This window comes from Dasypus novemcinctus, chromosome 12 (assembly GCF_030445035.2).
Source record: "Dasypus novemcinctus isolate mDasNov1 chromosome 12, mDasNov1.1.hap2, whole genome shotgun sequence".
Classification (NCBI taxonomy): domain Eukaryota; kingdom Metazoa; phylum Chordata; class Mammalia; order Cingulata; family Dasypodidae; genus Dasypus; species Dasypus novemcinctus.
The window spans coordinates 106,403,966-106,418,688 of NC_080684.1; the positions used below are offsets into that span (position 1 = coordinate 106,403,966).

A 14,723-nucleotide genomic window follows, 5' to 3' on the forward strand; every position below is an offset into this window, starting at 1 on the left:
TTCTTGTCAGCAGCACTGGGAATCTGTGTCTCTGTTTTTATTGCATCATTTTGGTGCGTCAGCTCTCTGTGTGTGCAGCGCCACTTGTGGGCTGCACATTTTTCGCATGGGGTGGCTCTCCTTCCGGGGCGCACTCCTTGCACGTGGGACTCCCCTACATGAGGGACACCCCTGCATGGCAGGGCAAACTCACCATAAGGGTTGGGAGGCCCTGGGTTTGAACCCTGGACCTCCCATGTGGTAGGCAGATGCTGTGTCAGTTGAGCCAATTCCACTTTCCTCTTTTGCCCGTTTTTAATCGGATCATTGTTGAGTTATACTGTTGAGTTATAGCATCTTTTATATATCATAGATATTAAACCCTTATCGGATTTGTGATTTACGAATACTTTCTCCCATTGAGTTGGCAGCCTTTTCATCCTTTTGACAAAGTCCTTTTGAGGTACGAAAGTGTTTAATTTTGCAGAAGTTCCATATATCTATTTTTTCTTTTGTTGCTTGTGCTTTGGGTGTAAGTTCCAAAAAATCACCACCTTCCACAAGATCTTTAAGATGCTTCCCTCCATTTTCTTCTAGTAGCTTTATGGTCCTGGCTTTTATATTTAGGTCTTTGATCATTTTGAGTTGATTCTTTTATAGGGAGTGAGATAGGGGTCCTCTTTCATTCTTTTGGTTATGGCTATCCATTCATCCCAGCACAATTTGTTGAAAAGACTGTTTTGTGCCATTAATATAAACTTGGTAGGTTTGTCAAAAACCAGTTGGCCATCGAGGTGAGGTTTTATTTCTGGACTCTCAATTCTCTTCCACTGATCAGTGTTTCTGCCTCTATGCCAATACCATGCTGCTTTGACCACTAGCATTGTAACATGTTTCAAGGTCAGGCAGTGAAATTCCTCCCACATTGCTCTTTTTTTTAAGAATGTTTTTAGCTATCTGGGTGCACATTCCCTTCCAAATAAATTAGGTAATTGCCTTTTCTATTTCTGTAAAGTAGGCTGTTGGAATTTTAATTGGTATTGCATGGAATCTCTAAATCAGTTTGGGTACAGTTGACACCGTCATGATATTTATTCTTCCAAACCATGAACATGGAATGCCTCTCTGTTTGTTTAGGTCTTCGTTAATCTCTTCTGGCACTGTTTTGTAGCTTCCTGAATATTGGTCCTGTACTTCTTGGTTAAATTGATTCCTAGGTATTTGAGTCTTTGTTGCTATTGTGAATGGAGGTTTTTTCTTCTGATTTCTTCCTCAACTTGTTCAATACTAGTGTACAGAAACATTATTGATTTTTGTTTATTGGTCTTATATCCTGCCACTTTGCTGAACTCGTTTATTAGTTCAAGTAGCTTTCTCATAGACATTTTAGAATTTTCTTAACATAAGTCATATATCATCTGTGAATAGGAGAGTTTTACTTCCTCTCTTTCTGTTCAGATGCTTTTTATTGATTTTTTCTTGTCTAACTCCTCTAGCTAGAACTTCTACCAAAATTTGAATAACGATAGTGACATGGGCATCCTTGTCTTGTTCCTGATCTTAGAGGGAAAGCTTTCAACCTTTTCCTATTGAGTGCTCTGGGTTTTTCCTATGTGCCCTTCATCGTATTGAGGAATCTTCCTTCTATCCCTATCTCTCAAAGTGTTTCCTATCAAGATAGGATGCTGGATTTTGTCACATGCCTTTTCTGCATCAAGAGATGATCATGTGTTTATGTGGTTTTCCCCCTTCAGTTTGTTAATGTGTTATGTTACATTAATTAATGTTCTTATGTTGAATCACCTTTGCATACCTGGAATAAATCCCACTTGATCAGGGTGTATAATTCTTTTGATATGCTGTTGGGTTCTATTTGCAAGTATTTTGTTGAGAATTTTTGCATCTGTGTTAAGAGAGATTGGTCTGTAATTCTCTTTTCTTGTAGAATCTTTATCTGGCTTTGGTATTAGGATGATGTTGGCTTCATAAAATGTGTTGGATAATTTTCCCTCCTCTTCAGTTTTTTTACAAGAGTCTACAAAGGATTGGTGTTAATTCTTCTTGGGATGCTTGATAGAATTCACTTGTGAAGCCTTCTGGTCCTGGAACTTTCTTTGTTGGGAGATTTTTGATGATGGATTCAATCTCTTTAAATGTGATTGGCTTGTTGAGTTCTTGTATTTCTTGTAGTGTCAGTGTAGATTTGTACATTTCTAGGAATTTGTCCATTTCATCTAGGTTGTCTAGTTTGTTGGCATACAGTTTCTCAATGTCCTCTTTTGATCTGTTTTATTTCTATGGGGTCAGTTGTAACTTCCCCACTTTCATTTCTGATTGTATTTATTTGCATGTTCTCTCTCTCTTTCTTCTTTGTTAGTTTAGTTAAGGGTTTGCCAATTTATTGATCTTTTCAAAGAACTAGCTCTTGATTTTGTTGAATTTCTCTGTTGGTTTTTGTTCTCAATTTCATTCATTTCTGCTCTAATCTTTATTATTTCTCCTTGCTTTGGGAGTGGTTTCTGATCTTTTTTTTTAGTTTCTCCAGTTCATTTAGATCTTCTATTTTAGCTCTTCTTTTTTAATATAGATATTTAGGGCTATACATTTCTTCTCAGCACTGCCTTTGCTGTAGCCCCTAAGTTTTTTGTTTTGTTTTTTAAAGATATACTTCCCCCCCCCCCCCCCAATTGCTTGTGCTCGCTGTATGCTCTCTGTGTCTGCTCATCTTCTCTTTTAGGAGGCACTGGGAAACAAACCTGGGATCTCCCATGTAGGAGACTGGGGCTTAATTGCTTGAGCCACCTCCGCTCCCTGCTTTGTTGTGTCTCTCATTGTGTTTCCTGTTTTGTGTCTTCTTATTGTGTCAGCTCACTGCACCAGCCCATTGCACCAGCTTGCTGTCTTGTCTGTCTTCTCTAGGAGGCACCAGGAGCTGAACTCAGGACCTCCCATGTGGTAGGCAGGTACCCAATGCTTGAGCCTCATCTGCTTCCCAAGTTTTGATAGGTTGTATTCTCACTTTCATTCATCTCAATATATTTTCTAATTTCACTTATAATTTTTTCTTTGACCCACTGATTGTTTAGGAGTGTGTTGTTCAGCCTCTACACATTTGCAGAATTTCACCTTTCCTGTGTATTATTGATTTCCAGTTTCATTCCATTGTGCTCTGAGAAGGTGCTTTATATAATTTCAGTCTTTTTATTTTTTTTGAGACCTACCTTGTAACCTAACAAGATTCATGAGCATTTAAGAAAAATGTATAACCCTCTGATTTGGGATGCAACATTCTGTATATATCAGGTCTAGCTCATTTATTGTACTGTTAAATTCTGTTTCCTTGTTGATCTCTGTCTAGTTGCTTGATCTAATGATGTGAGTGGTGTGTTGAAGTCTCCAGCTGTTATTGTAGAGATGTCCATTTCTCCCTTTAGTTTTGCCAGAGTTTGTCTCATGTATTTTGGGGCACCCTGGTTAGGTGCATAGACATTTATGACTGTTATTTCTTCCTAGTGAATTGTCCCTTTTATTAATATATAATGTCCTTTTGTATCTCTTATAATTTTTTTGTATTTGAAGTAAGTTTTGTCCGATATTAGTGTATCTACTCCTGTTCTTATTTGGTTACTGTTTGTGAGGGGTATTTTTCCTCAACCTCTCACTTTCAGCTGGTTTGTATCCCTGCGTCTACGATGAGTCTCTTGTAGGCAGCAGATGGATGGCTCATGTTTTTTAAATCATTCTGTCAGCCTGTATCTTTGATTGGGGGGTTTAATTCATATCCCTCCAGTGTTATTACTGTAAATGCATTATTTACTTCCACCATTATATTCTTTGGTTTTCATATGTCATGTCTCACTTTGGTCTTTTTACTCATTTGGTTATCCTTTCTGCTATTCTTGCCTTCTGCAGTCTCCTCCAAGCCTCTCTCCTGTCTTTTTCTTTTGGGCTGTTTCCTTTAATAATTCCTGCAACAGTGGATTCTTTTTTACAGTCTCTTCTTTCTGTTTGTGAATATTTTAAATTCATCTTCATATTTGAAGAACAGTTTTGCCAGATAATGAATTCTCAGCTGGCAATTTTTCTTCAGTATTCTAATGTATCATACCACTGTCTTCTCGGCTCCATGGTTTCTGATGAGAAAAACCACACTTAAGTCTTACTGGATGTCCCTTATATATGATGGTTTGTTTCTTCCTTGCTGTGCTCAGAATTTTCTCTTTATCTTTGACATTTGACATTCTGAGTAGTAGGTGTGTTGGAGTTGGTCTATTTAGATTTATTCTGATTGGGGTATGCTGCATTTCTTGGACATGTAAGTTCATTTCTTTAGTGAGTGTTGGGAAACTTTCATCCATTATTTTCTCAAATACTCTTTCTGTGCCTTTTACCCTCCCTTCTCCCTCTGGAACTCCCATGACACGTATATTGCTGTGTTTCGTGCTACCATTCAACTCTCTGAACCCCTGCTCAATTTTTTCCGTTCTCTTCTCTCTTCAATTTCAGCTCTTCTATCTTCTGTATCACTTATTCTTTCTTCTATCATTTTGAGTCTGCTGTTGTACGCTTCCAACAAGTTTTTGATCTCCCCTGTTGTGTCTTTCATTCCCATTAGCTCAGTTACTTTTCTATTCAGGTTTTCAAATTCTTCTTTGTGCTCACTCATTGTCTTCTTGATGTCCATTATCTTTTTAGCTATAGTGTCTTTTAACTCATTAATTTGATTTTAGAAATTTGTTTCAATCTTGTTTCTCAAATCCTGTGTCCTATCTGGGGCTTTGATATAGTCCTGTGCTTGGGCCATTTCTTCCATTTTCTTGTATGGCTTGTAATTTTTTGCTGATGTCTAGGCATCTAATTTTGATGGTTGCTCAATGTCTCTTTTGTAGGGGTTTAGTGGTGGGAGACTGCATGTTACTCCTGTTCTTTGAGTCTTGGTTTAACCTCTTCTGGGTCTTAAGGATTGTCCCTGTTAGTTGCTCAGATCTGGTCCCTGGACCCAGTAATGGATTACAGTCCCACTCCCAAGGGCATTCGGGAGGGAGGCTGTAAAGCTTGGAAAAAGTCTGTTATTTAATTTTCTCACTTGCACTTCCTTGGTTGACCAGCAGTGGGTGCTCTTTGGCTGGCCTCAGTTCAAAGCCTGGCCGGAGTGTTTGCTGCCAGCTGACTGGATTGAGGTGACAGAGATTCCTGCCTGGAGGTTAAGAGCCGCGTAATTCAAACTTTCTTAGACAGTTCTCCAACCTTTGCTGTCTACCGTCTCTTTTCCCAGGCAGGAGCTAATTCCACTCCCCTCTGCATCCTCAGCAACCAGTCCAGTCAGTAGAGAGGGAGATCGAGAGGGTCAGATCTTAGTCCCCTGCTGGCTCCCAGGACAAGCAGTGGCGCAGCCCCATCAGGCCTGGAAGGGCTCGTGGGACACTGCAGACCGAATTCGTGGGTCAAAGCTGAGTCAGCCTTAGGCTGTGTTTCTCTCTCTCCCATTTCCCAAGGACGTGGGTCCCTGGGGCCCCTATTATCAGTAGATGGAGGCCTCTACTGAGGTCAAAGAATTTAAAACTTTCTCCTTGAGGGGTCGGGGAGGGGTGCCGGCAGCGGCCTTCTTCTCAAGGTCTTAATGTTGATGTTCTTATCCAGGGCCTCTCTCTCTTCTGGGAGACGTCCAGACTTCCCTTGGTGTCCTACACCCTAGAACTTTTTTTTCCAGACCTCTCCCTGCGCTTTAAATATTTTTCTGTGTGAGGAGAGTCCTGTGTCTTCCGGATCCACTGTCTTCCTGGAAGTTTTCGCCCAGGTTTTGATGGTAAATTATTTAGTTCTCTTTAACTTTCAACATCGCACTTAAACCTCTGACTTCCCCTTCTTCATCACACTTCCCTTAAGTTGTAGGTGCTGAGAACCCTGGCTCCTAGGGTTCAGAACAGAAAGGGAAGGAGACGACTTCCAGTCTATTCATAAGTTTATTCTAAAAGTTGAAAAACAAAAATGCATTTTCAGTATGAAAACAATGGAAATTTTTTTCCTGGAGAAGCCACCCTTTGTGTTGTTCTAAGGGTCCAGAGTCACACCCCCTGTCCTGTTTGAAGGACATGTTCTCAGTATCAAGGTCAAATGTGTTTTCCCTTACATCCCATGTTGTGCTCAGTATTATTTAGCCATTTCCATTTGTTTCATGTTAGGGCCTTAGAACACTTTTATTGCTTTTTATTTTTTGAGAAGTTTCAAATTCCTCTTCCCCTCTTGATGTCCAAAGAATAACAAGATTCACAGTATTCTCAGCTTCATCATGTCAGTCATACTGTCTCTCGTCTCCTGCCCCCTTCTGAACTGCAGCATACTTGTCATCCTGGAACTTCCTTCTGTTCTCTTTTAAAAAAAATTTTTTTTACAAAGATTTATTTTATTTCCTTCCCCCCTGCCACCTGTGCTCACTGTCTGCTCTCTCTTGCTCTCTTTTTTTTTTCCCCAAAGGTTTGTTTTATTTCTCTCCTCTTCCCCCCTCCCCAGTCGTCTGCTCTTTGTGTCCATTCACTGTGCGTTCTTCTGTGACCATTCCTATCCTTATCAGTGGCACCAGGAATCTGTGTTTCTTTTTGGTTGCGTCATCTTGCTGTGTCAACTCTCCGTTGTATGGCACCATTCCTGGGCAGGCTGCACTTTCTTTCGCGCTGGGCGGCTCTCCTTACAGGGTGCACTCCTTGCGCGTGGGGCTCCCCTACGCGGGGACACCCCTGCATGGCAGGGCACTCCTTGCGTGCATCAGCACTGTGCGTGGGCCAGCTCCACACGGGTCAAGGAGGCCTGGGGTTTGAACCGCGGACCTCCCATGTGGTAGACAGACGCCCTAACCACTGGGCCAAGTCCACTTCCTGCTGTCTGCTCTCTGTACCTTCTTCTGTGTCTGCTTGTCTTCTATTCTCATCTTCTCTTTAAGAGGCACCCGGAACTGATCCTGGGACCTGTGACATGGGAGAGAGGCACCCATTCACTTGAGCCACCTCAGCTCTCTCGTTTATTGTGTCTCATTGTCTTTCCTGTTTCTCTTTTTTGTTGACACATCTTGTTGTGTCAGTTTGCTGCGCGGGCTGGCTTCGCTTTCACCAGGACCCCTCATGTGGTAGACGGGAGCTAAGCCCAGGATCCCCCATACGGTAGACAGGGGCCTAGTTGCTTGAGCCACATCCGCTTCCCTTTCTTTTCTCTCTTAATGCCAAGTCCTCCTTGTTCTTATTTCCTGTTTTTTCTGCTAAGAGCATCCTCAGAGACTTCCACAGGCACCGTCCTGACTTGGCGCTTTTGTGCGCGTCCTTCCTTGTCCTCGTGCTCACTCATGATCGCTTGACCATGGCTTTCCTGGTGAATCGTCTCCTTTAAGAACTCCATTGACGTCAGGGTCCTGGTTTCATTGAGGAGGGGCTGATGCCAATCCAATTCCCATTCATTTGTAGGAAACCTGTTGCTTTTCTTTCTAGAAGCTTTTAGGATTTTCTTTTTTAATGTTTAGAAATTTCAAGAGTGTGTATTTAGGTGGAAATATTTTTTTTATTTTATACCTTGCTCAGTTTTTTTCTTTGGTTCTTCAGCTCTGGAATACTCTATCATTTCCCTGAGTGTTTCTTTCCCTTGCCTCAGTTTCCTCATCCTGGTACTCACACTAGTTGGGACCTCCTGCATTGATTTCTAATGTCTCTTAAATTTTCTCTAATATCTCTTAATTTTAATTTTCCTTCTCTACTTTTAAAGTACTTTCTTGGAGATTCTCAAGATTATGTTCTAGACCTTGGGTTAAATTTTTAGTTTGACAGTGGTATCTTTTTTTGAGGTACTGCGACCTGGTATGTGGGAAGCTGGCGCTCAGCCACCGAGCCGCATCGGCACCCCTGAGTGGTGTTCTCATTTGTCTGCTTGTTTCCTAGGAGGCGCTGGGAACTCCCGTATGGGAAGGAGGCACTCACCTGCCTGAGCCTCATCTGCTCCCCCAGTGTTGCCTTTAATTCTGAGACCTCTTGTTTTGATTTATTCTTTCTCCTAGCATCCTGTATTTTATGATGACAAAATTGTTTCAAATCCCTGGAGGCTCTAGAGGCCTCCCTGGCCATCTAACAAATACATTCCTAAAAACATTTGGGATAGAGGGTTTTCAGAGAACAGGAGTTTATTTTTTATTACTTTAAAGAAAACCTTGGTAAAATGCTCTTATTAAACACCTATGTTACCATGCACCAAAGATTTCTGAGTGCAGTAAAGCATTTACATACCAATTTCTGATTTATTTAACATTTAAATTAATAACTATAGTGGGTATTTTGAGTGGTAGTATGATACATATTCCTTCTGTACCACAGGGAGCATGTCCTGTTGAAGTAATCTGTTGTAGATACAAAGATTCATAATGAATGCAAATAGCTCTTATTTAGATAAAATAAAACACACAGAGCAGTTTTTAAAAAATGGTTGCTTACAGAGAGTCACTGCCCAAGGTCGGAGTGTTGGCAGGGACAGACAGGTGAGGCTGCTGTCACCGCTGCTGCTCAGGGACAGTGAAGGAGAGAATGAGCTGGTGATCCTGTTGGGACAAGAGCCGAGCTACAGCTGGAGCAGGCGTGGCGGCCTTTCACTTGGATTATGCACAACTTAAAATGCTTTAGCAGCGAGAGGGCGAATTCAGTTTTGCTAGTGTGTTAGATAATGTCTTCGCCAGTCTTTTAGCCAATATTTGGGTTGTGTGTTTGGCTATTGGCGAAATCTGTAACGCCAATAAAAACAAACGAAACATCCTTTGAATTGTTTCTTGCAGGGCAAGTGGTTCTCTGTCAGTCTGTCTGTCTTGTGCTCTGGTTTTCCTCGTACCCGGTGCCCTCAGTTGTCTACCACTATTTGAGAGTGAAGGGCAGGTGATCATTCTTGGTCACTAACGGGGCTCTCCTGCCGCTGCTGTGTGCACCTCTACGTCTTTGTCCCCATGGACCCGCCACAAAGAGGCAGCCGGGCAGCCCTGGCGTCAGGTCTTCTTCAGGGAGCCGGGCTTTCTGCTGTGGAGCGGGGGCGGGCCCGCGCACAGGGCAGGATCCCGTCAGGGCCACGCAGGAGCCTTCCTCCTCGACGCCACCACCTGCGCCTGCTGCAGCCCTGCTGCTCCCCGGCAGGGCAGCCCTGTGCCCCTTCTCGGCCCTGCTGGCCATGCCGCAGACACCAGCGCAGAGGCCGTGCGGGCTCCCTCCCTGCCCGGCAGGCCTCTGTGCTTCTCTGTGCTGCCAGCGGGCTCCCGAGGTGTGCGTGTGTTGAAACTGCCTTTCCCCGATGACAGCTGCTGCCCGTCCACCTCTGCTGGGAACGGGAAGAGCATACAGATCCATAGGTTGAGGTTCTTGGAGATCTCTGCAAACCTCATTTCAGAATTTACTTTGCCCGATGGTGTTTTTTAGCTCCCTAAGGCTTTCTAGACAACGGCTAGTTTCCATTATGGATGGGGTTCAGAGTCTCTGGTACATAAGGAAAAAGGTAAAGCAGTTTCTGAAATAGAAATTTTGTGCAAATATTTATGTAGCTGAACTTTATTGTGTAACCTTTCTTTTGTTTAAACAGATGATGCTGGAGGGTCTTGAAATCTTTAAAACCATAAACCCTGCGACTTGAAAACCAGCCTTCTGTAACCACAGTGCCATACGCAACACGATGAGGAGTGTGCCGAGAACCCCGCGCGGGCTCTCAATTCTGGACCGTCACATACCCCAAAAGAGCCATGTGGGGGTGTGGCCCTCTGAGGCTGGGTGGAGTTCCGCTGGGTGCGAGGAAACACACACAGTTGAGGAATACTTTGTGAGGACTGACCGACGACAGCTACCTCAGGGACCAGAGTCAGTGGAGAGGATGCACCGGCCTTCCTGAGCTCCATCTGACAACACCCCTCTTTGTCAAGGTGGTTTTCTGGTAAAAGGGGGAGAGCGAAGACTTTCCAAGCAACAGTGGTTGCCAAAGAGAAAAGAAGAAACTAGATACTTATGTTTTATTATTTTTCTGTAGAAACATCTGTTATTGTAAAAAATAAAAAAGCACGCCTTAAAGGTATGTTTGTTACACTGTTGAATAGTAAAGAACGAATGGATTCTCAAGCCATTGAATGAGCTAGTAAGACTGGTCTGTTTTATAACAAATTATTAAATAGGGCTTCTTGGCATTATATAAATTTAGTAACTTTGGTTCCAAAGAAGTGGCAGGTGTAACTTATTAATAAGAATTATGAAGTCACAAAGAGCCAGAGGGCCTTTTTAAAAGACGCTTCAGTGTTGTGTAGTTCCACTTTGTGACTGATAATTGAGAAATTACAAGTGGGACAAAAGACCAAGATTTAAACTTTTAGTTACAGTATAAATTCCAAGTTCTCCAAGCCTTTATTTTGTGGTGTAAAGTCCAAATTTTGTTTTTATCGCCTAAAATTCTCTTCGTATGGCTCTAATTAAGGGGACTTGAATAGAGTGAGGTAGGCAAAATTTGTAAAGTGCCTGTCACATTTTAACCATTTTCAGAATTTACCTATGGTGGAAACAGCTGCCCAGGACCTCAGTACTTCTGCTGGGGGAGCTTCTTTGTGACACAGCAAAAGGCTCCCCCTTTAAATACAGCTGGGCTGTTGAACAGGGGTCCCCTTGGGAGTAACAAGCCTGCTTGTGTCCCTTTTAGAGGCTGTTACTGATGTATTTCTCGTGAAGCCTTATGACATTCCCCACTGATGGCACCGAAGCTCCCCAAGTACAGAGGAAGTTAAGAACCAGGAAACTTACAGTGGGGATGTATGAACGGAGAGAAGCCAGAGACCCATTTAAGAACTTTTTCTTGTTTTTTTGTTTTTTTAAAAGCATGGAAAACAAATCTCTTATGTCACTTGTCATAAATAAAATTTTTAACTTCGGCTATGTGTGCTCAACTTTTCTTCAGTTACAGCGAGGCTTGGTATAATCTAATGAGGATCTTAGCTGGAGTTGCCACTCAATTGTGAAATCAAGTAAACGATTACTTGAATTTGCTTTAATTTTTTAAAGCGCAAACACTGTCCATTGCTTTTTAGACACATTTACGAAGTGCAGCTGGGTAGATACCTGAATCTGAAAGGATAAATTACAAGTTGGTCAAACATGGTGTAGAGCAGAGTATAGGCCTACAAGTTGATGATGTGGATTTGGATTTGGATCAAGATCCACGAATGAGAGCCAGTTCCCAGAAGGCTCAAAGGGCCACACCACAGGGATAAAATGTATCCAGTCACTTCTGGTCCTATTGATCTATCAGGGAGCAATGGGAGCATGTTCCTGAGAAACACCAGGACAGGGCATGACAAAGTATGGCCAGCTGTTTAGAGCCTCACCTAGAAGGGTTCTGCATTTTTTTAAAAAAAGATAGATCACACAAAAAAAACCTAAGGTTCCCAGATATCCCAGTCCACGCCCCACCCCCTGTTCCGCACTTTAGAGTTACTCAAGTGCCTGCACAGCGGCCTCCTAGCTGCCTCCCCGAGGCCTGAAGTGTTTACTGTCTGGCCCTTTTAGACCCCTGCCCCCAGCAGAATGCAGGAAACTCCTGTTCCTGTCTTTTGTTGGTGTTGCCTAGCCATGGGAAGCTCAGAATGTGCGGCTCTGTCTCTTTTTGGTGCAATATTAGATAATTGCTCTAAATTTGGAAGGGACCGAAAATGATTTTCTATTGCAATGTTGCCTTGCCATAGTATAAATTGGATGACAGTGAAAAGCAAACCTAAAAATGAATCTTTAGATTTCAATACTATCTTGCAACAGCATTTTTTTTTGGTAAAAGAAATCACAAAAGGAATTAATTACTGGAGAAGTGGAAAAACTTAGCAACATTAATGTTCTCTGTTCTGTTTCCATGTTAATCCTAATTGGATCTGGATAACCACATTAATAAAATTGATGCTGTTAAAGTTTAACAATTTTTTTTTTTGAGGTACCAAGGCCTGGGATAGAACCTGGGATCTCATATGTAGGAAGGTGGTGCTCAACCAGTGAGCCACATTGGCTCCCTTTTGTTGTTTTTTTCGTTTGTTTGCTTGTTTTTTAGGAGGCACAGGATTGAACCGAGGACCTCCTGTGTGGGAAGCAGGCACTCAACCACTAGAGCCACATCTGTTCCCTTAAATTTAATAACTTTTGAACTGGACAACTCTATAAAAGAGAAAGCAGGAAAAAAATAGAAAAATGCTAGTAGTTTTTATAAGTCTGCAATTACATCATGGCTTGGCCCTGATAGCAACCTAAGAAACTAAAGACCCCTAAAAGCTAACGGTATTCTAGTACTGCCTGTTACTGGGTAGTTAAATTGACGAAGTTACATTTACATATAACCAATTGAATGATTTACTCTGATAAGCTTGTTTAATCTTTTTTTAAAAAAATTTAATCTTGATAATTGTATGTTGTAAGAAGTTTGGAGATAGCTACCAAAATCAGCTTGGTAACTTAAGTATGTAAGATATATAGAATGTCTTTTTAAGGAAGAAGAGAGTAACTTTGTCCTAAGATAAAATAGCTAGTTACTAAGAAGGAAGGAAATAGCTGGAATATGATTCTGTAAAGAAAAACCCCTCAGCTTTCCTTAAAGGCCAAGTTGAAAAAAGCCTTGTGTGTCAAAGGGCAAAGGGCACTGCTAAAGTATATATGTTCATGAAAATTAACGTTATCAACATACTCATATTTTAACTCACAATGGAAAAATGTTCTACAAAACTGAAAGCTCAATACTTGTGTTAACTCTGAAGGACTTTATCTTTTTTTGTTTGTTTTGTGGAGGACTTTAAATGGAATTAAATGAATCAAGTTTTCCAAGATTTTTAACATGTTCAGTATCACTTTGCATATGACCCAGTATAGAGATACTATATTCATCGGGTACAGTACTAAGTAGTGCACAAGTTTTTCTTTGAGTGGCAATTAAGATATCTAAGCTCCAGGTTTGCATTACTATACATGTTGTCTCTCCATGGAGCAGGCAGTAATGTCAATTTTATCTGTTTAGTTTCTACCCACATTTCTCTGGCAATTATTGCTCCACTTAGTATACTTTTTCACACAGCCAGCACACTGCAGCTCCACTGGACGGTAGCTTCCAGTGTTCCACTTGCCTGGTGCCCAGCGCCCTCCAGCACTGTGACAGAGCCAGGCTGGAGGCAGTGCAGCGCTACTGAGCCACATACGCTGGCAGAGCTGCAGGAGTCTGAAGCAGCAGACCTGGAGCTTATTTAAAGGTGAAATTTGTTTTGAGATGAAGCAATTAGTCTATGTGGTTATGGATGGTTATGGTTTTTTTGGAAAAACATTTTTCAAACTAAAAGATCACAATGTAAATGACTAATTCTGGGATCTTTTAAAAGTAGAAATCTAGGAGTTGATACTGATAACCAAAAGTAACTTTTTAGCAAAAAGCACCTGTCCTTAGTGCTCACTAAGATTTGTTACTGAATGGTCTACTGATGCAAAACTAAAAATTTGACTTTCTCTCTGTTAACACAGTTTACTTAAATGGCTGGTCTGTTTGGAGTGGAAAGATAGGAAAGTCCTTTTGAGATAGTCAGTGTATATAGAGAACGAAGAATATATGCTTTACTAGAATGGCGTCATCACATCCTTACAGATCAGGCGGGCCTGTCTATTGGAAGGAGCTGTGCTTATGGTAACATTAGATTCCTATCATCTTTTTTTTTTTAATTAAAAAAAAAAATCCCAATATCAGTTCCCATGAGCCTTGTTGTTTCTACTGTGTAATTTTGCATAGCAGGGTCACTTTCAGGAATGGATATGTTGTCTTACAACAGAACCGACTGAACTTAAAGGATCATGGCAACCCTGAAAGAATAGTCCAGGTGGGAGATAAGGGTCTAAACTGAGCTTGAGGCAGCATTTAAAGGGATATTTCAAGGTTCAAGTTGATGTCTTTTAAGGGAGAAGATGACATAGGTTTAGTACCAGTGGTATTTAAAAAAAAAAAAAAAAAAAAAAAGGACACACATACAATGCCTGCTGCGGTCTAGTTTCCTAGAGCTTAGTGCTCACTCTACTGTAAGCTCCTGAAGGGCAGGAGCTGTTGAGTTTGCGGCTTTATCTACTTCTCTTGTTGCAACAGTGAGTGTTGTGCTAAAGCAAGGATTCTTAACCAGTGGCCCATGAGCTTGAATTGAAATTCAAAAACATTATTCTTGTGGAGATTGTGTGTTGGGACAGGTGTGATCTATTTATTAAATAATACACAGATGGGGGGAAGAGGAGGTTGAGCTGCTACCTACATGGGTGAAAGCTATGATAAGGTGGAAATAAGTATTTATACAGAGGGCAGGGATAAGACAGGGGCACAGGAATACTTTTGGGTGGGGCTTTGCAGGCTTGAGTGGGGCTAGGGTTGGGAGAATAGGTCAGATGGCCCAAGGAATTGGGGGAAAGGTTGGGGGAAACAGTTGAACATGGGAGATTGTCAGGTATGTGGTTGAAACTAGAATGTTGAGAAAACTCTTTAGAAAATATAAGGATTGCCTGTTTAAGGTGCTTAATGAGGGGCATCTGGCACAGGGCAGGCTTCTAGGGAGTGTGTGAGTGCTCATCTTTCATAGTGTGTTGTATCAGTGGGTGGAGACCCATACAATGAGTGGGAAGTTGTACCCCCACCCTGGGGAGGCCTGATGTTTTCCAAAAGAGGGAATTGTGTCTTGAGAGAATTGGTGGCTCCCAATGGGGGATGAC

The 14,723-nt window shown here is 41.8% G+C and overlaps 1 protein-coding gene across 2 annotated transcripts in view; it reads left to right on the forward strand.

The window, feature by feature from the left end:
• FAM118A (family with sequence similarity 118 member A) overlaps positions 1-10,891 on the forward strand; it is a 35,842-nt gene extending 24,951 nt beyond the window's left edge. For both annotated transcript variants that reach the window (XM_023587368.3, XM_071219106.1), the window contains exon 9: positions 9,568-10,891. In XM_023587368.3, the coding sequence (XP_023443136.2) occupies positions 9,568-9,587 (20 nt within the window). In that variant the 3' untranslated portion in view covers positions 9,588-10,891. The remainder of the gene's footprint in view (positions 1-9,567) is intronic.
• Positions 10,892-14,723: the final 3,832 nt, after the last annotated feature.